We start from the raw sequence: 26,482 nt of genomic DNA, 5'->3' as shown, positions 1-26,482 counted from the left end.
TTCTTTCATACATTGTACAATAGCACGGTATAAAGAGAAGAAAGGTTGTTTTCCACCACAACAACTATGTAGATAATTCAAGTAAGAAACAAAATATATCTCAGCCACAGCTTACAGCTCTTCTAATATTAGCAGAGAGCGATGAAAACACTGAACGTCTCGATGTTTTACGGCCTGTGCAGTCCATGCGCATTCATGTCTCGAGCATAATATGAGCATAACACAGAAACAATAAGGGCTGCCACCCTTGAACTTTGCAATTAGATAACACCTCAGTGATAGCAAGCAGGTCAAATAACAAAAAGACACAATATGAGGAGCACAAGGGAACAGCATTGAAGCAATCAGAGAAGAAGCAATCAAACAAAAATAAAGAACAGGAGAAGATATACTGGAAGCACCTTATGCTTTTGCAAAGTTCTTGTGGCATTCGCCTCTTGTGACCGTAATAGGTACATTGTGTAGTGCGCATTGCCAATATGTAGACCACCACACATTAGTAAGAACGTTTCCCAGCTCAAAATTCAAATTTGCTTTTACATTGAACACAACATAAGACGCTATCACATTCTGGCACTGAGGAGCCACATCAACAGCACTAAATTTCATTCCAGAGGCACCAGCTCCCTAATGATGTCCCCTTAGTGACAGGATGTAGAGCTCATTAGTCATGAGAAGTATTTCGGAATACCATTTGATGGCTACAAGGTACTATGCCATAATGTGATGAAAACTGTCATTCATTTGAATAAATTATGCAGCAAATGTGCAATGTCACGGCAAATAACTTTCATGTAATGGATCTGAGAAGGTAATCTGTTTTTCATGCCATGCTTACCACGGGCGGCTGAGGGATTACTGAAGTCAAATATGCATTTTTGAGATGATTTTTGAACAGCTTAGCACTTTGTGACTCCAAGCCTCTCATTTCTGCAATCTAGGAACTTCAGTCTTTAATGCTTGCTGTTTTAAGACTTTCATTTTGCAAGACACAGAATTATTTTTACACTAAAACTTTGGGCACAATTTGTACATCTGACAGAAAACATAAGTACGCTTCAGAAGGCCTGTCCACACTACATTCGACTTCACCAACGAGCAATTTAGGAAGATTTACAATATTTTTGACATTTTTTTTCTTTAGTGTGGAGAGTTGGGTTAGTTGGTAAGGATACACTGTGTAAAAAAGAGAGAGCATAATACCACACATACCAACACGGACAAGCTCCATATCCGAAAACGCTCCATGTCGAGAGCTTGTCCGTGTTGTGGTGTGTGGCTTTCGCTCTTTTCTTTACGCAATGCATGCTTTTTTTCCTGCCTGTTGGAGGTGTGCAACATCTGTCATGACAGCAACATCTGTGATAATGCATGAAGCCTTGTACCTGCACCAGAAAATGTATTTGTAGAAGGCTGCTGAAAATCACTTATGCATTACTATACCATGCAATTATTATGTTACCATCATGACAATCCACAAACAGTGCAGGACAGAGATAAAAAAAAACAAAGAACAACTTGCATTTGCATTCATAGAAGTAATGGTTCTTTATAGTTCGATGTAAGTTTTATTAAGTTCACAATTCAATATGAAAGGCAGCACACACAAAATACGTAAACGATGTAGACAAGACACGCATGTTTTGTGTCCATGGCCCTTACTAATGAATTATGCCTGACCAACTCACCCAGCTCTCCAGTGTTACTTTTATTCAGTTGTCTTGTAATGCTATTTTCGTGGGGACTTGCTATTAGTTGTGCCAGCAGTGCAGTGCATACATGTAAAATGGGGGACGAGTAGTGGTCTACCCAGGATAGAGGGGGGGGGGGGGGGTTACTTTTTCAGTTATGTTTTCACTTTCAGTTATGTTGTAACATTTTTATGTAGAGATGTTATGTGAGAACATGCACTTGAAGCTGAAATAACAAAGACACCCCTGTAGGGGGTGCACACAAGCATAGGCAGGTGGTAGCTGCAAAAGCATTCGCAGGACCATTACAAGCATCTTAGAAGATGCCTGAAGAGTGTGCAGAGGGTATCCCACCAAACCATGGCACTGAAGCACTTACCAAAACCAAGACGTACAGCACCATTGAAATGCATTTCAAGCTGAGCTACATGGCTGTTCTTAGGTGTAACATAACATAACACCATGCGACAACACACAACAGACCCATTAAAACCTGTAACGGTCAATGGACTGTGTGACATATCAGTTGCACAATGTCACCAACAGACCTCAGAATGAGCTTTCATGTAACTTATACCTGGTAGTTAAATTCAGTCTCAGTAGCAGTTAAGCTGCTGAACGACAAAAACAAATATGCTGTGTCTACTGCGCTGTCGGACGGTGCACGAATTCCAAACGTTGCAGCGCCGTCCGATGGTGCAGAAAGTGCCCAATGGTCCTGCACCATCAGCTGGCACAGCAACCACTGGATCGCAGTGCACTGAAATACCCGTCCTCCCTAAATTGTTGTTTTTACTTCACATTATAGGCCATTATGCAGAGGTAGCTGGCTAGCCTCACTAGACTGACCTAGCTTATCACTAAATTCCCTAAGTCTGCTTCACCACACAATGGAGCGGGGCAAGTTACCGCACCCGTGCTAAGCTAACCTTGCCACTAAACTAACCTAGTTTATGATGACTTAAGTTAGTTTAGTGATAAGTTGTTAGTTTAGTGCGGTTGCAGCAGCCTGTCTCGCCCCCAAAAACCATTTCCATAGTGAGGTAAGGCTGACTTAGGTTTATTTTAGTGCGGCTGTGGCAGCTAGCGTTGTCTCCCCCCCCCCCCCCACACACACACACAAAAAAGATACATAAATAAAACATAAAAAAAACATTCTGATATTAAGATGACTGATTGAGTAACCGATTTGCGGAGCTGTAACTAGAGCACTGCACGGGCCCGGGCTTACCTGAAAGCCCGGCCCACGGGCCGGGCTTCACGTTTTTTATGCGGGCCTGGGCCGGGCTTCAGCTTCAGTCGGGCCACCGGATCCGTGCTGGGCACAGGCTTGACAACGCCGGCCACAGTCGGGCACGTGCGCAAACATAGTTCACGAGACTGGACAGCCAAATTTTAATGTAACTTTTTTTTTTTCATTGGGTATGGGAGATCATGGTATTCTCATTTGAGAACTATCACTTTTTTATATGTAAGCATGCTTATTTCATGTAATGGGTCTGGATTTCACACGTGCACTCACACACATTTGGGGACGATTGATGTGGCAGGTGCGCTGAGAGTCCGGCACGAGGGTCAGTTAGGTTAGGTGTTGGGACATATTTCGTTCACGCGAGAGCTCGAGAAAGGGGATCTAACACCGGTGCATGCGCAATAGAGTGGAGATGAGTCTCTCTTGAACCGCAAGGCACATACATATCGCCCACGCGCCGTTGTGCGCTGCCTTCCCAAGCAAGCAAGCACCAAGCACAGAGCGGCTTGTCGGAAACAAAGAAACACAGCCGCTCCATTCGAGTGTAGCCTCCTCGCTCTACACCAATAGACCTCTACCCAAAAAACGTCGTCATGACGTTGGTAGACAGACTGAAACTGAAACAAATCGGAAGGAGATTAATGATTGTCTCATGTCAGACGGAGAGGGCTGGGTTACACGAACTCGCACTTGTTGGCTACCTCCTTTTGACAGGAAAGTCGAACCAAAGGTCGCGTCCCTTTCAGAGACCATCGTGATTTCCCCACGAGACCGTGGCTTTCTTGCGCGACCTTGTTTGCCCCCTAGCTTCGAACGTAGTTCAGTTCTACCAAGTTGGTGGCGAAGTCGAACACTTGTCATTTGTTTACAAACAAGGAGAGGTCTATTAGCTGCGTCCTTTTCCTCGCTGAGCTGTGCTCTTTACTAAATCTGAGTACGCCTCCGTGCCACGAGAACACATAGCGCAGAGGCGGGCTCGGACCGGGCCTGAGCATGGAAACAGTCGGGTACGGGCTGGGCCCGAGCCGGTGGAGTCGGGCCGGGTGAGGGCCGTAGGAGCCGGGCCTGGGCCGGGCACGGGTCTGAAAAGTATGCCCGTGCAGTGCTCAAGTTTTAACGTCAGCCAAAATAATTTTGTGGAGGTCCAATGACCGTGAGCCGGCCGATGGCGTGGGAACACTGGGAGTGTGCGCACCGTCCGACGGCGCAGCAGACATAGCGAAGCACGCAAGTAACACAAACAACCACATTCAAGCTAGTCGGGCAAGAAACGGGACAAAGCATAACCTTCAGAAGATTTGTGTGGACGACACTTGGGGCCAAAGCCGTCAAATATGTGACACATTCAGGCCATCATCTTCTTGCGAGTTATCACTGTTTTTAAACACCAAAGAGCAAAAGTGACACCTAAACATGTAAACAGTCCAAGCGCAGATCAAGTGTAAACAACAGCTGAATAGCCTCGCAGAAAATGCGACACAGTTCTCTGCTTTCACTTACCATTTCATTTAGGCCAGTCTTTTATAATGAACGGAAATTAGTAATTTATCAACACAGTTAAGTAATACTTTTGTGTGTACAAGGAGTATAGTAAACACTTTCTTTCTGTCCTCTATTTTCTGCGGTCTTACGCATTCGTGCGTGCGTTTAATTTGTGTATTCGTGGGTGAATGAATTGATAATCAAAAGCAGTGTGAGCTGTTTTTATCCCTTTGGCAACCTTGAGTGTTTACTTGTCGCGCGTGCAGCGGACGTTCTCAATGCGTAGACACCAGCGGTAGACACAGTGGTCCTTCACGGATTTGATTTTCCGCATAATATACCAAGCCCGATAAAGCTATGCACTCCCGTACGGTGTTCCGTAAACTCCGCCTCCTCTGGGTGAGCGGACAACCACGTGACCAGATAGACCTGTGGCGAAAAGTTCGCTACGTTACGACTTCTGCAACGATGGATCAACAAACCCTTTCTCTGGGCAATATAAATCCTAACCTAATCGCTATGGAATACGCCGTTCGTGGTCCCATCGTCATCAGAGCGGGTGAAATCGAGAAAGAACTGAAACAAGTGAGTGCTAAAACGGTGTCATGTTTCCCGGTGAGCGATGAAACCACCAGAACTGTTTCCGCATTTCCTGTGACTGCTCATTTATTTCCGTGTCGTCAGATTTTGTGCATTATGCCACTGTGTGATGACATCAAGACCAGAAAGCTCGAATGGAGTGCAAAAAATTCACAGGATAAAGGAACCCCTGAGTATCCTGATAGTTTCATGCGGCATATCAACGGAGCGTGACTATATGTTCATTTGATCTCGCTGCTCTTGCTCTTGCCATACCTTTTTGGCAAGGGTCCCAATAGGGGCGGTCCGTTTTTATTGTTCTTGGCTCGGGATGCAATTTCGATATCACATAGAAGGCTTCATTTGATATCCGCGAAGCAAGACACATTCGAAAGTCATATTGTTGGAAAGCAAACGAGTTGTGTTCGTGTAGTTCATGATTGGTGTCGACAGCATGTAACGATTACAGCGTTCAGTCATGGAGCGTCCCATCACCTTGAGAAAACGTGACGGCCTCAGCTGTTTACGTCGTTTTACTTTTCTTTTTTTATTTATTTATTTTTCACTTTCTCAGTCGCTGTGAGTGGGAGACTTTGAAAAGGAATAGGAGGGACAGGGTAGCGCTTGTGAAAGATCACTTGAGGATAAACACATTCAAAACAAAGGTTTCAATTGATAAACTAACCCCGAGCTTGCGCTATATTCCTTTAGTGACGTCTTTCCTGCAAGACACTGCTTTCTTTGTCACAAGAACAAGATTGTAGAAGAAAGGTGTCAATTATCAATTGAAAACAAGACGAGTATGAAGCTTTACAGTGCAAATAAGGATCAACGTCCACCAAAAGTTCTAGCAAGCAGGCTATTTTGTTCAAGCACAAACAGGATCACTATTAATGAGAAAATGAAGCCAAGAGCTCTTCCACACAGATAACGCTGAACATATTCTTTGCATGAGAGAGGCGGAACCCGAGACGGAACCCGAGACCTCTCATCATGCACCAGCTTGTCAGCGCCCTGTCACTTCTTTCGATATTCTTTGCAACATGGGACAAGAAGATCTACAATATATTGTTCTCTTGTCCAGCGTTAAAACCAACAAGACCGGAACTACTACTTGCCTTCTTACGCTTCGGCATCAGCCGTTCAACAGCCAGCATAAATAAGGTGCCTGCATGTACACTTTCCTCGTCATTCACAGGGCGGGGACAGCACCACGATGTTTCCTCACTTACTGCGCTTGTATCAGTGTACTGTATTGGTAAAACGTGAATCGCTCTCCATTTCCTTTAGGTGTGTGCATCGCAAAGAAGTAAACACGGAGACCTCTGCAGGATTCTGAATAATGCACTGCAGAAGGATATGAGACTCCTAATATTGCCTCACTCAAAGGAAAGATAATTCGAAATAGTGTGCACCATGTAAAAGCAATTGGTGCACTAGTCACAGAAGGGTAACTTCTCAGTTAAGGCAGCGCAGGACAGTCATGGGGAAAAAAAGGGAGAAGAGAGGATATATTGCAGTTGTATTTATGGGAGAGATAAACCTGCACATGTTTTTCTACTTCACAGGCTTTAAGTTGGGAGTTTTGTATTCTGCTTTATACTCTATGAACATTTCAAGTTGATGCCATGCTTACTTGAAATAGTCTTTTAGATTAAGACAAACATGAAAACAGTATTTTTTTGAATGTGGGGAAAGAGTAAAGCAGCAAGAAGAATGAATTAATTTCTTAGAATACCCCACATTTATCTGTCTAGGTTTGCTTAGAGATAAAATGCGCACAAGACTGAATTTACCAGACAACATTTCACCAACTGTGAGTTACAGCCCCTTGCAGGGAGGATAGACTTGTATTTTGTTTTTGTGTACTCCCAACACAGATAGACCACATATAGTATGCAAAGTTATGTCTAAAGACTGGAGAATTTCATCAACTGGATGTTGTACAGTGAAACTTAGCTCAGGTGCAGAGGATCTGATTCACTGTTCCAGTCTTGGAAATAATGAACAGTTAGTGGACACAATCATAATGTCGTCAACATAACGTGAGACAATTCCCTCAAAACAAGAAGTTAAAAGAGCATTCTCGGAGCATCAAGAATATTGAAGTAGTTTTTTTATTGTGCAAGAGCAAATAAACGAATAAAAATACCATCTTTCTGTGTGTATACAAGATCATCACTGGTAGTAACTGTGGACTGTAAATACTGGAGATGGGACGAATCCAGAATCTTTCGAGTCCTTTCTTTAAAAAGAGGTTAAGAAGCCAGAAAAAAACTTCTACTGAAAAGTGTTTTGAAGCAGAATATGATACTTTTGTTTAATGAAAAATAAATTAAATAATAGTGCAGTTTCAGTAGAAAATATACCCGTATAATTCTTCTTAAACGTAATTTATTTAACATGTTGTTCAACGACTGCAAGGAATACATAAGTTCTCGAGTCTGAATTATTTCCATAAAACTAAGCAACTATCAAAAACAAAACCATGTTACTTTTAGTTCCTGCTTGAACTCTTTCAGTCTTGGGCAATGTAAACAAACAAACAAGAAAACAGCCGTCGGTCATGAGGCTTTCGGTGGACTCATCCTGAGGCGCCAGTTTGAAAAAGAAACAAACAAACGTGGTTGGTGGATTCGAAAGATTCGATTCGCCGTTTTGGGCACTGGGATTCGGATTCCCGAAGCTCGAATCCCTGCATAGGTTTCGAGGATTCGATTGGCACATCCCTAGTAAATACAAATCTAATAGTTGCATGAAGTCTTATACTGCAATGCCTGAATGATCCCTTACAAATAGAAATCCCTTTTCTGTGCTTTGCTCCTGTTCTATGAAGAATGGTACGGTCATTAATCATAATAAAACTGAAGCAGTCCTATTTGGACAAAACTTTAAAAAAAGATTGTGATGCTGTTCGTGCCTGATATGTATAATAATGCTACTAATCTGTCTAAAAATTTTAGGGGTAACATTCTGCAAAGCCTTAACATGGAATGATCACATCAACATACACAATAAGATGTTGATGGGGTTAGGGAGTCAAAAAATGGTAATTTCCTTCTGACATCAGCATAGCTACTTGTATGTAACTCTATTACGGTCGACCCGCTTTTATCCGGACTTCATATATCCGGATCCTGCACTATCCGGACAAAAAAGTATAGGGACGGATTTCTCCCCATGTATTTCGCTCTCGTCTATCCGGACTTCAGCTTCCGGACTTGGACGAGAATTCCAGGGAACAGAATTGACTAATACTCAATAACCGGCTTCAGTTATCTGGTCATTGTCCAGGAATGACACTTGGCCCACACCTAGTCAAGCGAGGTCGAGGACCCTGGTCGTGGCCTCCTTTTTACTGACACAAAGGCGGTGTTGCTAGGAAGAATTTTTCTCCCTTTCCAACTTTGCACGTTACAGAAAAGTAATCCACTGAGCAGTCTGGTCATTTCAGACTGAGAAGGTCCGCAACGAGGGTCCCTGCGCTGCAATCACAGATGACGACATCATCAGTGTCGTCGCTTCCGATAGTGTTCAAGAAGAATCTGGTGATCATGAAAGAACTGATGTTCTGAGGCTGGAACAACATAGAAGGGACAAATACATACAAAGCCTCAATTTGCCTAAGAAATTAACGATGAAAGATGAAAGTCACTGAAAAGGTTAACCAGCTGGAACAACGTGATGATAGCGTGGATGCACCAGCTGTGATGCTAGAAAATGCGCGGGCGACACCGAGAACAGCGCTATTATTTTCCGTGCAACAGAACAGTATTTCGCAAGTTAATGTCATTAGTAAAGGTTTGCAAGAACTGGATGCGTGTATTAGAATGAAACATATGACAATGGATAGTTTTCTGTGTAATGGTCAATAAAGACGTCCTTTTAGGATCACTCTGGATTTTCGTGTTTCACTTATCCGGTTCTCCCGCTATCCGGACATTTTCACAGGAAACGAAGCCGTCCGGATAAACGCGGGTCAACTGTATAATGTCATGCTGTCATGCTTTGGGGCACCCAATGTCACAAACATTGCACTCGTTATTTGTGTTGCAAATACGAGCTCTTACAAAAAAAAAAAAAAAAAAGAGCGCTCTTGCTAATGTTTTCTATGTTGCTCATCCTGACATACTTTTCAGAAAGTTTCAGGTGTTACTATTATCATTGTCTACTTAGCGAATCATATATCAAAGCAGTTCGGTGTAACAATGCATATCTTTAGACATACTGCACATGCCATTATCCTATTCAGAACGCTAACAAATGAATGACAGCTTCATTTCGGACTTTATGCAGTTCACAATAACACTTGGTTAACCTCTCCTTAACACTTGGGCTGCTGCTCACAGAGCTGCTTATTTTCTGGACCAAAAACAACTTTTCAGTTATGACAGATGTAGTTCCAATGCAAACACACAATAACATTTGTGCACAAAATCCAGGTAGCTCTTCTGTTTTACTACAGGAGTTCTAGCTTTTGTGAAACACGTCTGCTGCTTTTTGTCAGACCCCCCGGCATGAATGACGAAAATAAAAATAAAGATTTGCTCGTTTGGGGACTAAGCTCGACTCACTCTATCACATGGTTTATGTGACAAACTGCAAGTGGAATGAGAGCAGAAATCGTGGCCGCTACTATGTAGTCATCACCCTGTCAACGGCGAGGGAGAGCATGCATGCAGGCATCCTAGGCACAGAGTAAACAAAGTGACATCTAGAAGCACACGAGAAAGCAACAAAAATAACAATCTCCACGATGACGACTCTGCAGCAGCAGTAACTCCACATTGATTCCGTTGAAATCGGTGTTTTTATGGGAAGCCCCATTTATTTTTGTCTCTCTGCCTGTAATGCTCTCTATGAACAACTGCCCTGACCCAAAAAGGGATAAGGCGAACCTGAACCTGTCACCGATTATGATTTTCCTGATAAATGTCTAGAAAGAATTGCTGCAGCATTGATAATCCCGGGCAGAGAGTGATCTGGGGCCATCTGATACACTCGTGCTTTTTCCCTTGAGTGAATTATGTTTGAATGGTCAGTACATTTCAGAAAGAGACAGAGAATCCCTTTAAAGGAAGCATTCGTAGTAGGGAGATGGCATTGTCGTGGTAGTGATGTGCATTGTAAAAAATAATTCAATACATATTGGGATATTTTGCAGTTAGTCTCAAACTCCAGTTATAATGCTGACAGTATTCTACTGGAAATGTAGAAATAGCGGGTAATGTCCCCTTCATGTAGAAACTTTGTTGTGAGTATGCAGAACTAAATTCCTTTCAAAATAGTAATCCTAATGCCGATCATTGCTGCTACCTTCTGTCTGATAACATGGAAGTATACGTATATACATAATTTGGGTGTTTCCTTGAACATGTAGGGAAAGCAGCGCAAATTCAAGCAAGTGGTACGTGCCAACATTGGAGACTGTCATGCCACGGGACAAGTGCCGCTTACCTTTTTCCGTCAGGTAACATTGCTGCTTCTACTATACGGTCTTTTTGTTGTCACCTGGCTTTGGTTGTTATTGCTAGAGGTGTTCATGGTCGTGGTTAGTATATATGCCACTAGAGCATCCAAATCCACTCACATAAAGTGTGGATACAACTGTGCACCTCTGCGGAGTGCACTGATATCTGCATAGCGATCCACAAACAAGTACAGTCAAACTCCTTTACAACGAAACTCAGGGGACAGCAAAAAAAAATTGCAGTAAAGGTATTTTCGTTAAAAAGGATGTCCATTATTGGACCTATAGGGCTCCAGCGGGACCGCAAAAAAATTTGCTGTAGTGGTATTTTCGTTAAAAAGGTGTTCGCTATAGAGGAGTTTGACTGTATTGGTGTCTGTCACCATTGCTTAGACCATCTGCATTGATCACCTACACTGAATGTACTTTGAGAGTACTTACTGAATCCAAAATGCTGTGTCAGCCATTGTCCTGCTGTGCATTAATTTAACTGCTGTTGTTGTACAACCATGATAGCATAATGTTCCCAGAACAGATGGTATGTGCAGAAGTAGTAAAAACATTTGTTACATAATAGTTCCATGTCTTTTTTATTTTTCCTGCAAATGCAATGATCCCTCAATATATTGAGAGCTTAATCCCTCGATTATACGACTTGGTTTGTCAGTTGGTCTGTTGTGTTCATCCCTTGTTTGTTGTCTCCCGCACTAAGATATTTTTATCGCTTTTATCGTGAACTACCAAACAACACTGTTCTTATCTCTTTTTTCCTCAATATTAGTTGGTACACAGACACACCCATTGGAGGCAGTGTACTTGTGGGCAATACGGGTACAGGGCAGATGCAGACAATGGCAATGGGTGTGGGTTACCAGAGCTGACAATCACCATACCACTGAATCTTATTTGTGTGTCCGGCACTTGTTTCTTTCTTTTGACTTCATCAGGTTCTTGGTTCTATGTATGAAGGTTCAGGCAACAAATTTTTATAATTCATTACTGGGGTCAATGAAAATATTTCAGTAGTACCTCGTTATTTCGAAGTCGTCTGGATGTCGAAAAAATTTTGAATTGTGCGGGTGTTCGAATTGAGCGAACCTAGGCACACGTTGAACTTAAATATATATAGGTACTTATTATCCGAAAAGCTTATTTATTTTCGTCTGCTGCTTTCCGAAATTGACATTGCACGTCACCATTTGTTCAAGATGAGCTACGAAGTCCGTCATATAGCCAGTGTTGCTGAGGCTGTCATTAGCTTCTGTGTAAAGTTGCGTTAACATTTTGATTCTGAACTTGCACCCCCTTGCTCCACTAACAACTTCTGAAGACAATGGCGTGCATGGAGGCTCGTCGCGGCCATCATAACTCAGTTCATTTTCGTTATTTCCGCCACGAGATTTGCGGCACAGGTCTTTTCTGTCTTTTATGCTAGTGTACTCTTCGAAAGATGCGAAGTGCCCTTCGAAGTTTGCATGACCTGCAGGAATTTACACCACATTGCGGATCTTGCATCTGCGACGATCACCACTTTTTCTTTTATCGTCAGCGTCTTGTACTTCACCATGTGATCCGTGGGCTGCCTCCACAGCCCACAGACAAGAAATGAGCTTCGAAGTGGAACATGTCCTGTTTGTCCTCTTCCATTGTCTCAGGTTCCTTTTCCTTCACCATGTACCAGCTGCACCCTTGCTCTTCTACTGTTAATCTTCAAAGTGGATCACAACGAAAGCATGATATGAAAACAAACGAAAACATGGTCCGCGTGATGGCACAGCTGAAATGCTGTGTCCAGGGAGGCAAGGAAGGCCGCATAATTGGCAGCTGGGAAAGGGAAGTCAGCAAGAGAGCAGGCACATGAATTTTATGACAGGTCGTTGCGTCAGTTGGAAGCCGATGGTAGATGATGGAGTTGGTAGGAAACTTACGAATAGACGAGTTCAGAAAATCCCAGTGCTCTTTGCGCACGCATTGCATCCTGGTCGCTTGCTGGGCGGGGAAACGAAGAATAATCCTTCACGTTTCGCTTTCGCTGACCTTGACACGTCGTGGACAATGAACCGGTAGGGCAGAAATAGGAACAGTTTGGAGGCCACCCGTTTCTTTTGTATTAGTATACTCCCACAGTTCAAAAGATTTTCTGAACTCGTCTATTGAGTGGGATACAGGTCAGTTTTCTTCAAATTATGTAGTCAGATTGCAAAGCGTGATGATGGGACCACAGCAAGCCTTCAAATTAACCAGAATTTCAAATTAAGCATGATAGAATTAGTGGTGTTCTACTGTACTAAAACTGTACGAACGGCACGTCCAAGGTTCAGCCCCTGGATGTGCTATCGGCGGCATTTGGTACAGCAGCTCTTCATCGCGATCGATCGTCCAAGTGTTGACGCCTCGCTCCGCATCTTCTTGTTTGGTGCTGTGGAAATGATCAAGGCGTTTTGGATGGAAATCGGCAGCCATTGCTTTCGCAAGGCGGGATTCATGGATGCCGTCGACGAAGATGATGTGGTTGTGGGGGCTTCTCAACAAGATGGGCTCAACGAAGAGTTATGGAAGCACGTCGTAGATGCGGATCTGGCTGATCCCAGTATGGTTGTGACGACTTTGTTAACGCAGACGACTGCGCTGACATCGCAGGGTCGTTCACGATGAAGGCATTGTGAGTGAGGTCAGGGCAGAATGTGACCCACAGGATTTTGACGAGGGTGACGAAAACGCGGAGCCTCCCCCAGCAACAGTAAGTTAGTCGGCAGCGATCGAGTACATTGCTTCCTGAAGTGGCTAGTGTGCAGCAAAGCTCTGGGTGATGATCATTTGGCCGCACCGAATAAGCTTGAGAGCGCCGTGATAGGCTCGGCTTTGGGTGCGCAGGCCCGTCTCATTGACTTTTTCTCAAAATAAACTCACATAGTTGGAAATTCTGATGTTTCCTTGCTTCACTATGGAAGGTTCACTTAATACGAATGCTCGGATATAACGAACAAATATCGTGCAACATTTAAGTTAGTTATAAGTGGGCTCGACTGTATATATTTTTTTCCATACAACATCATAACATTATCAGGGATGTAAGTTGAATCAAAATTCACATCAACGTGCAAGATGACTTATGATCAATGTGGAAGCTACAGTGGATTGCCGTGTCATCCGTGGAACACGCTGTGACATGCATGATGCCAACATTACATCACTTCTTTGTCCCATCGTGGAAGAGGCTAGATGAAAAGAATGCTCAAGACCAGGGATCAGAACCGAAACGGAACCAGAACCGAAAGACGCTAAAAACCCGTATTTTGTGCTGAACCAGAACTCAACCGAACCAAAATATTTTTTTCTCGCGTTGAGCCAAACCGGAACTGAACTGAAAAAATTTAGGCAGTTTGCGAAACAAATAAGACGTCCTGTGCGTTGTGCGAGATCGGAACTACGATTTACACTGCGGATTGAGCTGCTTTGCCAGAAAACAAATCAATACTGAACGAAACGGAACTGCAATCCAAGTGCACGAGGTATTTCAGATTTCCTCCTCACAGCTATTGCGTTTATTCAGTTGTGTTAGTTTTGAGGCCCGGCTGTGCTTTATTTCACCCGCTGAAGTAACATCGATCCTTTATCGGGTACTTGGGACAGCAAATGTAAGTCGAATTGACATTCTAAACACAATTGTGTTGGAGATTGTGCTGTAGTGAGTCAAATTTCTTGCTCCCAAAGCAGAAAATGTAGCGTCTGACTGCACGTTCAGGAAGGTGCCGTTTGGTCCAACGGACCTGAGCCAATACTGAGCGTCGCATGCTAGGTAATGTTAGATGGCACAGTTGAATATACGTGGAGAATCTCCCACAGCACAATGCAGGGGTGGGGTGAAACTGTAGCCTTTGCTAAGAATAATAAGCCACGTTCTTCAGGAATATGCATATCAATGACTTTCACAAGTGTCAGGTTAAAGCAAGATCTTGTGAAAAGGTTTCTATGCAATGTGAATTTCTGAAATAACTTCAACAAGTAGCAACAGGATGTGTTTTCCTTTTTCTTTTTGTTTGCGCGCAATTTTCTAACACGGACTCCTGCTTAGCTAGGACACATTTTAGATGCACTGTGAGTGTTTGACATGGGGAAGTTTCACTATATTGACAAATACATGATGTTCTTCAGGTTCTAGCAGCGTGCGCCCTCCCATCCCTCATGGATACAGGCATGCTTCCAAAGGACGTTGTTTCACATGCCAAAGAAATTCTGTGTGGCTGCGGGGGAACAAGTGTAGGTAAGGCTCCTCATGGGAAAATAGTGATTGTCACATGGAAGCTACGTTGTAACATTGTTTGGGAAACATTGCTGGAACGCTGCCCAAATGTGTTGACTACAAAGCAGTGACAGGAGTTGTCTGTAGCTGCTACACTAGACGTTATTGCAGAGAAAATTGTTTGTGAGACATTGTATGTTTTGGAACTTGTTTCAGTGCAATGTGCAAAAGCTAATGAAATAAGACAAAACCACTGCTTTCTTTTGACATATGATATTTTCTATTCCTTTTAAGGTGGCTTTTCTCTTCTTTGACATGAAATATTTCCTTTTATGTGCCTATAATCAGTGTAAATTAAAGAAGTACAGAAATCACTTCACTCACTGCACGTTTTTTAATCCAAGCAGGTATCCTGCCTATTAAAATGCACCATGCCTTTGAAGGGATTCATTGGACAGATGCATAAATATTGCATTCAGAATGTGGTAGATGGTAGACGGTAGGCCCGCTGGTGGATAAACTAGATGATAGGCAAGTGTTGAGTGCTTACGTACAAAGTGCAGCTGTCCTGCTTGCAAACGGGAACTGTTTATTCCCAACACACATTTAAGTTAAGTTTACACAATGTTGCCAGCACAATTCACAAGCAGAGAGCTGCGCCCTCTCCACTTCCCCCCCTAGCAGTTTCGCTCCTCACGTCCAGCACACAATTGTTTTAACCCCCAGTTGATAAGCTCAATCATTTAGGTTTGCAACCTGCCTGCCGAACCTGGTTGTTTGCACAGGCTTTGCACAAGAGTCACTTGTTGATACTTTAGCTGGGGTCACAGCTTTCCCCAACCCTTCACTGCCTAGTCCTAGTGGGCTTGTAGACTGACTATGTGATACCTATGTGATATGTGATACTAGTGATGTGATATTACTGACTATGTGATACCTCTGCGTTGAGACAGTGTGGTTGGAACAGCTGAGTCCCTATCTTTACCTGCGTCTTGGGGTAGCACCTGCGGTTCATATGGCACTACCTGTCGCCTGTTCCTCTGTAAGATTGTCCCATCACTTGTCTCCACAATAAACCACCTGGGCCGCTGAGCAGGGCTGAGAACGATGGCAGCCACTCTCTGGTTCGACCCACACATGGTCGCCCTCTAGGAGTTGTGGGAGATTTCTGGCATGATGCTGATGATTGTAGTCCGTTGTCTGTCATTTCCTGTAGCACCTGTCTTTAAAGATGACCTCCTGGTGTGACACACACGAGGACTTCAATTTTCCTTCTTCGTGGAGCAACCTTGTCCTGAGTCTTCGACTCACCAATAACTAAGCTGGACAGAACCCAGTAACACCTGGAGTGTCCCTGTAATCCAGAAGTGCCAAATGAGGGTCTTCCGCCTTCCGAAAAAAGGTTATTCACGGTGCATACCATACGTTAACCTCCCCGTTGGACTGTGGATAGTTCAGACTACTTGTGACATGTTCAATGCCATAGGATAAAACATTTTGCAAATTCCTTAGACTGAAATAGAGGCCCATTGTCCTATCACAGAATTTTTGGGATACCATGTCGTGTGAAGACACTCTTGAAGATCGGGATAACAGTCTGAGCTGTTATAGTTAGAAGTGTTATGACCTCCGGATACCTGTAGTAATCTACCACCAGAAGAAATGTTTGTCCATTGAAGTGAAAGAAGTCTGTTCACAAAACTTGCCAAGGGAAACTTGGAAGTTGGCTGCTTCATTGTAGCTCAGCTGGACGGCATGAAGCACACTTTTTGCATCTGGATACGAGAGCGCTGAGATTGTGATTGATTCTGGGCCACCACACTGATTCCCGAGCTCTGGCCTCACACCTGTTCAGGCCTTGATTTCCCTCGCGATCTGCCCAAATATTTTCGAACGGAGGGCTGCTGGGACTATGATGCGAAGACCCTTGAGTAGCAGCCCCTAAACCGAATCATGCTTGATAAGATGAGAAGGAAGATTGGATTTTGGAGGAACCCTTTTCGACAAAAAGACCTCAAAGCCTTGCACTCTCCATCAATTAGTTGAGCCTGCTCAATTTTGTGTAATTGTAGTGATGCCTCTTCCGAAGCAATCTGCAAGGCCTCTGTAGTGAGCACCTCAACTGAATCTAAGGTACTGGGTGTGTTCACAACTTCTGTGGGGACCTGAGACAATGTATCTGTTGTTGCAATGAGCTTTCCAGGAACATGCAACATGCTGAATTGGTACCTCATTACTTTCAGTCTTAGCCGTTGAATACAAGGGTACACTTTGTCCAAGTCCACCTTTCTGAACAGCGAGCCTAGCGGCAGATGATCCGTCTCAACATCGAAAAACAAACTCCTGAGATATTCATCAAATCTTCGAATGGCCCACACCACGGCCAATGCCTCCTTTTCTGTTTGACTGTACCATTGCTCTGTTTCTGTCATAGACCTTGATGCGAAAGCAACCAGACGTCTTTCACCTGAGGGTTGTGTCTGCAGGAGGACGGCTCCGAGTCCAAAATAACTTGCATCTGCTCAAAGGAGTGTAGGGTATGCCGGATGATACTTGGCCATGCATCTGGTAGAAGCAACCAAATCTTTCAGCTTGATAAATGCAGCCTCTTCCTCGTGTGACCAATTCCAAAGAGCATTTTTCCCTAGAAGACCTCTGATAGGTGCTGTCACTTCTGATTTATGTGGAATAAAACGTCCAAGATGGTTGACCATTCCATGAAGCTGTCTCATCCTGGCTATGCCTCTCAGTGGACTCATATCCCTCACAGCGTTGAGTTTGTTTGGGTCTGGACTGATGCCTTCTGCTGACATCTGAACTCCAAGTAAATAAACTCCCTTTTGACGAAAATGTCATCTTCCTTTGCTGAGGGTGATACCTGCTTGAGAGAGCCTCGTCAGAACTTGCTGCAGCCAAATATCATGCTCCTCAACTGTGCAACCAAAGCCCAGAATGCTCATCATGCAAACAGTAGCATCCAGACTCTCAAGTACCGTATTTACTCGCGTAATTTGCGCCATCGCATAATTTGCGCACCCCCACTTTTTCACTAAAGAAGTTGTGAAAATAAAAACCCGCATAATTTGCGCACTCCTACTTTCGTGTGCAACAGAGGTCGTTCCCCCCTGACGCTCCGCGTCACGGGGCGCATGCTGCTACTTCTTTCGAAAAAAGAGGGAGATCCTCACCACGAATTCCCTACATCATGTTGCGTAATGCAAGTAATGACTCTCCCTTGGTGGAGGAGATACGATCAAAGGGATTCCCCGGTATGGAATCTTATCTCTGTTTTGACCCTTTATCCCCTCACTACAATAAACCGCGCAGCTGTGTGACATCGCGCTGGCTTAGGAAAGAACGACCAGAACACGTGGAGGGAACATATCAGGAAAACTTCTGGTGGCAACATACGCGTCAGCATTCCGCAAGCTGGCTTCACCTAACGCATGCGTGCTTTAGGAGAAGCTCGCTTCAGAAAAAGTGTGGAAAGCACGTGATGGGCCTTTTTGAATCATCTCGCAAATTTTTACAGCATTGGCCAAAAACGAAGAGAAAATCCTTACGACCGACTTCTTTCACTAACAGTTATAGAAAATGAACAGTCACTGTCTATTTTCTTGCATAAATTTTTATTTTGGTGTAATTTTTTTATACGAATTTCGGACGATACGAATGTCTTCCGCTACCCCGTGAGATTCCTATCACCGAGATTGTACTGTATTATTCACCTAAAGGACCATCTTTTAACAGATTATGCACATTTTTCAAGTCGGCTTGTTAATGCCTCGCGTAATTTGCGCACCCCCAACCTTCGCGTCATTTTTCGGTAAAAAAAGTGCGCAAATTATGCGAGTAAATACGGTATTCTGGACATCTGTTTCTGGAAAAACTCTGGTGCTGACGTAATCCCAAATGGCATCAGTCGAAAACAATACCGTCCAAAAGGTGCTATAAAAGTTGTCAACACCTGAGAGTCCTTTGTGAGTTTCACCTGATAAAAGCCTGCGGCTGCCTCGAACTTGGAGAACACCTTTACGTCCCCTAGAAGATGCAATACCTGGTCGACAGTTGGCAGGTCATGCTGCTCTCTCAGGACCACTTGATTTAGTTTCATGAAGTTGATGCTGTGTCTGTGTCCACATGTAGATTTCAGCACAACCAACAAACCAGCACACCAATGTGTGGGGTTGTTGACTCTACGACTCACACCATCTCTAATTTGTCTAGCACTGCACGAACAACTTCCCGCAGCTCAAGGGGGATTCTTCTTGCAACACTGAGTGAAAAAAAAAAGGTGACTGTATCTGGCTTGAGGCAGATCCTGTACTCTTGCGACAGCATACCCAAGCCATCAAACAGTTAGTCCTCTGTTTGTAGTCCGAGTAGAATACATTCAAATATTACATCTACATATAGCAGTCTTCTAATGTATTCAATTTGTTATTATTCGAAGAAATAAATATTCTATTTGTATTCGATTTGAACCGAAATTTCACTATTCGCACAGCCCTACAGCAGTTACATTGGGAATGACGCTCTGGGCACTCAGATCGGGCATGCGGAACTCGGCCACAATAGTCACAGACATTTGAGCCCCTGCTTTTCTGTTGAGCATCATCTGAACGACATTGGCATCGCATATTACGCGACCTTGTAGCGTCGATGTTTATCGTCGTGGCATCATGACAGGCTTCATGACGAGTCTTGGATCATGCAGTCCCACTATGAATCTATCATGCACTAGGCGCTTCTGTACTTCTGCTGTCAGGTGATTAGAATGTTTACAGAGTTTACAGAGTTCTGCATAGCAGCTGTTCAGTCTCACCTTGTTGTTGCACGCTCTTGTGAAACTGTACCGACTCATACACTTCATCGACAGGACAACAAAGTGTGTTGTGAACTGGTTGACAACAGCTATGTAGTTGTTCAAAGAGCTTGTCTATGCTGAACGTTGAAAGCAACGGACGTGCTTCGGGACCCATGCAGTAAAGAAGTGTGCGGACCTGGACGTCACCTGGCGCTTGGTTTAGTCCAGAAGTGAACGCATAGTCCTTGAAAAGACTAAGCCATGTAGTCCAAAAGGCAGTGTTTTCGAAGTCAAAATGGTCAGGAGGTCGTAGGGATAAACCAGGCCACGGAGAAGATGGCAGTTGAGGTTTTTCTTCCTGTGCCATGACAAAAATGTGGGAGATGCTACGACGACAGGCACTCCCTGGCTTTAGTGCTGCAGAACAGACGGCGGCAACCAATTTCCGTGCTTGAAGAAATCAGCAAGCATGAGCAATGGGGAGGCTTGGCTATCATGCAAATATTGCAGAATTCTATTTTCAAAATCGAGACCATGTGCAACGGTGGCAATGTTCGCAGCTAGCCACCCGAGTCACTTTGTGATCACTATGGTGCTGCCCGCTGATTGGTTTAGACAAATGTTGTATGCTGCGGAGGGAAAACTGGGAGAGCGAAAAAAAAAAAAAAAAACTCTGGAAGTGCTGACCTCGATTGAAGTGCGCTCGCTCTTGGAACCATAATAACATCACCAGTGACATTTTTCGTCCTCCTCCTCGTCTCACCCTGTACAGGAAGTCTAGCAGGAATGCATGCATCGATGTTTGGGTGCATTTTTATAACGCTTTGTATTAGTCGTCAGGTGAAGTCACGTCCTTTCATGATGCATCAGAAACAGAAAAGCTTTGAGGTGGCTTGCTGTGCTCTTAACATCTCAAATAGCAATAACTAAGGTAGTAGCTTTAATGTGACACATGCTTCCATGCATTGTCTGCACTTCTTCAGGCAACAGATACGTACAGGCCGTAACATATGTATACCATATTCCCCCGCATTAGCCAGCATGCCACATACAAGCAGGGGGAGACCAGCATGACACAAAATCCCATATTTTGCACCATGTTGTAAAATCTGAGGTGAACATCCTTTGGTGATAACTAGAGTGTGAACTTTCATGCAAATGCATGTTTTTTATTCTTGATATTGTTTTTTATCTGGATAAGAGAAAAACGCTTTTGATCTTGGTTTGGGGCCAAACAGAAGGGTTCTATTGTGAATACAAATGCACAATAATAATGTGTAATATTGCTGCAGTGCTGGATATACCAACATTAACGTAACAGTTGCTGTGGCCAATGAAACATGGAATGAGCCCAGCACATAAGCCCCACAACACCCAGTCGCATACTTGGATTGAGTAGCGGAGATTGATGAAAAGCCGCCAGCAGCGGGACTCAAACCTGCATGCGATGGGTGTGTTCGTCTCTGTGAATGTCAGTGTATATGGCAACTGTGCACCGTGCTTGGCTGGCTCGGCAGCTTAAGTCTCATGAAACCTCATTGGTGATGTCACGTCATCTTCTTGATTCCTGTAAGCTATGTGGATGCACAAGCTCAATATTTTTCTTTTTTTAGAGAGTTATTTCCAATGGAAAATAGTGGTGCAGGTAAAAAGCTGTAGTTCGCTATGGAAACAGGAAATTTGACACCATGTTCAGTTCACCACGACACCAACACTACGCCACAAAAGCAGGGAGCAATGCCAAGCAAAATAAATCCACGGCTTCTGCGACTTCATGGGTAAAACAGCGTCTTGATTGGCGATCACAAGCCAGTGCTAGAAATGAACGCTGAAAAAGTTGACAGGAGCTCAGCTTTGACAAGCGCAGCAGTTCATAGCAGTGTGAGGAGAAAACAAACATTAAAAAAAAGCCCTTTTCTAGCACTGTGGAGCAAAGCACTGTATGTGAAAACAGACCCCTAGACTTCCTGAAGCTGTTTACAATAGTTTTGTAAGAAATCATGTTCTATATACTTCAATAACCTGCGCACACAGGTTATTGAAGGCACACAGGTTGTCAGAGAAAGACAGGTAAAAACAGCAACAGCAGCAAAGCAACAGGAAAAAAAGTGAGGCAGAAGCAGTCACTTCCGATTTTAAAAAATAATGGGTACACAAGTAGCTTTGTTCAGAGAGTCACCCGTCATCAAGCTCGCGGTCCCCGAAACCGACCATCGTCCAACTAACGACCTGCCCTGTCAGACTAGATGAATCACCGTGCCACATGTGAGGGAAATCAGCGAGTCACTGGCACTTATGCTATACTAGCGAAGGGAGGAATATGTGTGTCTCACAAATCCATCTCAACAATCGGACACTATATACTGCAGCGGAAAGATCGCCCACTGAAGGAAAAAGCCCAAGGTGTAGTCTATAAAATTCTATGCACCAAATGCCGTGTATCATATATTGGCGAGAAAAAAAACTTCCCCTAAACACTACGGCAACATAAGAATGATGTCCGGAAGTCTGACATCGAACGAAGCGCTCTCACTGTACATTGTCAAGTTCGAGACCATCCTATCTACTTTAAAGACGCCTGCGTCGTTGACCTTGACTGTAATCAGATCAAAAGTATGTTTGTAGAGTCCTTGCATATATAGTCCACACCCGATCTGTTGGAGCGTTACCCAGCGTATACGTAAGCGGCCTCCATCATGTCCGGCAAGAATGCTGCTGCCAACGGCCACTACAGTCGACCCTGAGGAAGGAGCCAAACTGGCTCCAAAACGTCTGGTATCCTCGTCCTGTACCTTGGTTGGAGATTTTCGTTGCTATCATAGTTCTTTTTTTTTTTTTTATAACCAATCTGACACACTTGTGTCGAAGATGTTCACGTTCAAACAGCCACTTTGCACGGTGCCTGCTACCACACCCTGTCATTGGTGAACATAATAATGTTTTAAAAGCTTTGTTTTGTGTTTCATACTGTTAGAAGGAGTAGCAGTGAACAAGTTGCATATGTGAGATTGTACAACCCGACGGACTCAGCCAAATAGCTCACACAGACGCACACAGAATCGGCACGCAAGGATCAGATAACGCGAGCCGACAGGCATCCGGTATTTTGAACACCTGTGGTCGCTCTTAGCGCGCTCTCAGGTTTCGGGACGGCCGAGGAGAGAATCAGTTAGCGTCTCGGCCTCGAGGTATTAAGCACGAGCCATATGCACTCTTTAAGTACATTGTTAAAGTAAACTGTTCCCCTGCCTCAACTCATACATATTGCACTGTGAATAGCAAATTTTTCGCAGAGAATGAGGCGCATTGTCGGTTTGATGTCAAAGTGGGAGAGTGCACTGGAGGTCACGATCCTCTCGCTCGCTATGGCAGTATTTTTTAAAATAAAATTGCGCCATAATAAAGAGTTTTTGAGCCAAAATATTTTATGTTGATGCTTGGTAGGCACTGCCTGACAACATAAGAGATGATGTCAACCAGCTAAAGTACCCTTTCTATGCTCCTTTAAGTGCAACAAATGGTGACCAGGACACGATTACCTACAGCCAGCATAGACCTAAGTAGCTCTGCATGAAAAGGTGACGAGTCCTGCAACCTTGGAACATGCACCCGACACTACCAGATATGGGATGCTCCCATTACTGTGACAGTCTTATGTCCATCAGCAGTAGCCCATCTTTGCTGTAGTTATTAAATTCCTTCCCTTCTAGCCTGCACACCCTGCAGTTCGCTTGCACGTCCTGAGGCTCTATTTGGAATTTGAGGAATTATGACACAGATCAGGAAAAACTACCTGGTAGAGTCTGTGCTACAACCCCGTGAAGCCTCGGAAGTCGGTGACCACCTCATAACCCTACCAGAATGTGCACCACATGGCAGATCGGATTGTCTTTAAGCGATACACCAAAAGGCTGCCCACATTAAGAGCTGCACTTTTATCTGTCAGTTTTTTCGTGGAGAGCATGTTACTTCTTGTGGATGAGCTGTCTTTTTCATTCTGCATTGCAAATTTTAATTAATACCATTCTTGTTGAATCTGAAAGTGCCTTACATGAAGTGTCCATTTCAGGTGCATACTCTGACAGCGCAGGCGTCGAAGTTATCCGTCGACACGTGGCAGAGTACATTACAGACAGAGATGGTCTTCCAGCAAAATATGAGGATGTAATCCTTTCCACTGGGGCAAGCGAATCTGTTAGAGTAAGTCCCTTTTTATTAGCACTCCCACACTGTCCTCCTTCATTTGGTATATTTCACCTACCTACTCAATATTCTGCCAAGAACGAAAAATACCCTGTGGTGCAGAGGTGTTTGGATTCTAAGGGAGTTTGTGTTGCGTTTTCTGTTGTATTTATGTGTAGAGATGTGTGAATAATGAAAATTTCAAGTTGAAATTGGATACAAACATCATTTAATAAGACAAAAGCTTGTAGTACGCTCTGTAAGTAGGTTTCATGCAGCAGAAGAGGACAAGTGCATAAAGTAATGTGTCAGTTTCGAATTTAGTGAGATCGAATTAGCAAGGCATTACTGTACATTGTAAAAAGTGTCCCGAAAAGGAAGTGCGCGTTATGCATCAGTTTTTTTCCTTGAAGGGCATTTCCTAGGAAGTTCTAAAAGCGATAGGCACCCAGTGCGTGGGGACAACTAAAGGGACAAAGGATGAGACAAACACAGCACTGTACTGTGAACCAAAACTGTTTGTAAAGCATCCTCACTTATAATACAAAAGTACCCTTTCCCTTCCTTCTCCTGTCGGACATTCGAGGACTGCCTGGCAGTACTTAGGTTATCATCGATTAGGGCATCATCTGCGATAGATTTCATAAAAATTACTCTCTACGTACAGGCTTTGATTACCGTGGACCCCAACGGTGACGTAGAGTTTACAGCTTGTGCAGTATTAATGTAAATCTGCCTACCCCGAGGTGTGTGTTTTTGGGGGTGTATTTTTTTTTAGGTGGGAGGTTGGGTGCACTATACTATACACCGGAAAATACGGTACGATTTTTTATTCCTGAAACACTCGCGACTGTGCTGACAGCGCAGGAAAGCAATTAACACTTGCCACTGATGGGTGACAGGCACCCAAGTTGTTTGCAGCTGCCACATCAGTCTAAACTGCGTTTTATGACAGAAAAATGGAAACTTTTCAAACAAAGCATCACCTTCGTGGTAGAAACAAAAAGGGAGCCACCCAGCCAGATGCATGTTTAATGTGCTTTTTTTGTGTGTTTTGAACTGCCCTCTGGAAGTTCTATAGCCTCAAAACAGTGAGGTATCTCAAAGCAACATCATCACTGTTCACCGGAGTGGCACTGGCACAGTGTCAGACCGCTAAGAACATCCGTCGCACAGTCCGATAAGATGAAAGCAGCTTTTGTGTCTGCTGGGGCACGTCTGCCTTCAAGATGCCATTCGCAGGAACATAGAGCATTGTACCAGACATGTGGCTGCATTTGTCATTTCCATTAGAGCACCCACACTTCGCACTGGATGTTTTTCCACTTGACCATTGTGAGACCATAATCTTCACACAGTGGGAACAATGCATGAAGGACACACACACACATGCACACACGCACGCATGCACGCACACACAGAGAGACAGACAGAGACAGACAGACGGACAGAAAAGTTGAATTGTTAAAAGTACTGTATAAGTGCTTAAATTCGCGGGCTCAATAATTCGCGAATTTGTGAGAAGCCAGGATCAGGCAATTATTCGCGGAACCTTAAATTCGCGGTACCGCGCTGCGTCCACCCTGCATCTTAGGGGCCATCCACCTTGAACTTCTTGGAAGAAGCTAATAAGAGGTATCCCAACTGGGTAACTCGTTCAATTTGTCTTCCTTTTGAGCACTTCTGACTGCAAGGGATGCGATTAGGGGGTCCTACTCGGCTCGTATCTGTGCCATTGCCCAATTGCCCTGTCTCCCGTCATTCCTGTCATCGCATCGAGCAGGTGCGATTGGCACTTGGTAGTGATGCGACAACTTTTCCAAAGGTCTATACCCGTGACAGAGTGCATACGCGCTTTCTGGATGATCCAGGCTTACAAGGAACCGGAATCACGGGAGGCTTACATCCGCGGGGGATTCGTACGTGAAGGCAGGACTACAGTCTCCAGTTGCAGCGGCGAACTGAACACTTTGCGAGGCAGTGCAGTGTAACAGCGTAAGAAACACCGTATACATAAGTTGCCTCAGCGTCCTGGGTCAAATTTCTTACATATTTCTTTCACGTATTTTTCTGTCATTGGTTCGAATATTTCGCGGGACTTTAAATTCGCGAAAAAAGGGCGTTCGCGAATTTCGCGAAAAATAGGTCCTCGCGAAAATTACTACTTATACAGTATGTGTTCAAGCCTACGTTTAACTTCATTTTGCCTCTCGTCAATGGACCAAGATCATCCCAGGAAAAAAATGGAACTCGAGATGAGACATTAGGCATAGGACAAGAATAAGTCATTTCAGCCCTTGCAGAGGCACACTCGCAACTGATTTTTTTTATTATTACAGTAGAACCTCTTTATAGTGAAGTTGTCTGCACCAGAAAAAAATCTTCACTGTATCATCGTCTTCACTATACCAGGAGTTGACCTGGTTTAAAATGTATAACCTACAGAATGCCTCATAAACATCGGAGATCGGCTTTAACAGAATATACACACTTTATTTACATGAAAAAGACATTTGTGGCTGATGCCAGTGGAAGTGCTGTAGCAGGGTGGTCTGCACTAGGTTTTGTCTACTATATGTTAAGAATTTTCGACCTTCCCCAATACTTAAACAAGAAGCCGTTTCTTTCATCAGTGGGCCGCATACAGGGACATTCATTGCCTGAGCTTGATTAAACCACTTTAACAGTGCAGTATCGATGTCATCGTATGTGGAGGTCCTCATTTTTCCTCTCTTTGCATAGTGCCCAGCTGCAACTATGTTTTCCACAGCTCCTC

At 44.0% G+C, this 26,482-nt stretch overlaps 2 protein-coding genes across 5 annotated transcripts in view; one reads left to right on the top strand and one right to left on the bottom strand.

The window, feature by feature from the left end:
• LOC135373345 (NF-kappa-B inhibitor-interacting Ras-like protein 1) overlaps window positions 1-4,411 on the bottom strand; it is a 42,693-nt gene extending 38,282 nt beyond the window's left edge. The window contains exon 1 of one of the 4 annotated variants that reach the window (XM_064606561.1): window positions 4,231-4,411. Coding sequence is in view for 2 of the 4 variants with exons in the window: in XM_064606563.1 (XP_064462633.1) it covers window positions 116-193 (78 nt within the window). In the remaining 2 variants the exon portion in view is untranslated. Of the gene's footprint in view, window positions 1-115; window positions 254-4,230 lie in introns of those variants that run through there. The other 3 variants (XM_064606564.1, XM_064606563.1, XM_064606560.1) reach the window with 3 other exon arrangements.
• A 168-nt stretch (window positions 4,412-4,579) lies between these two features.
• Window positions 4,580-26,482, top strand: part of LOC135373277 (alanine aminotransferase 2-like) — an 85,800-nt gene continuing 63,897 nt past the window's right edge. Inside the window, exons 1-4 of the mRNA XM_064606505.1 lie at window positions 4,580-5,010; window positions 10,385-10,474; window positions 14,630-14,738; window positions 23,594-23,724. Of these exons, the coding sequence (XP_064462575.1) occupies window positions 4,783-5,010; window positions 10,385-10,474; window positions 14,630-14,738; window positions 23,594-23,724 (558 nt within the window). The 5' untranslated portion in view covers window positions 4,580-4,782. The remainder of the gene's footprint in view (window positions 5,011-10,384; window positions 10,475-14,629; window positions 14,739-23,593; window positions 23,725-26,482) is intronic.

This window comes from Ornithodoros turicata, unplaced genomic scaffold (assembly GCF_037126465.1).
Source record: "Ornithodoros turicata isolate Travis unplaced genomic scaffold, ASM3712646v1 Chromosome23, whole genome shotgun sequence".
In the NCBI taxonomy this organism is placed as follows: Eukaryota; Metazoa; Arthropoda; class Arachnida; order Ixodida; family Argasidae; genus Ornithodoros; species Ornithodoros turicata.
This window is presented reverse-complemented; position numbering and strand designations above follow the sequence as displayed.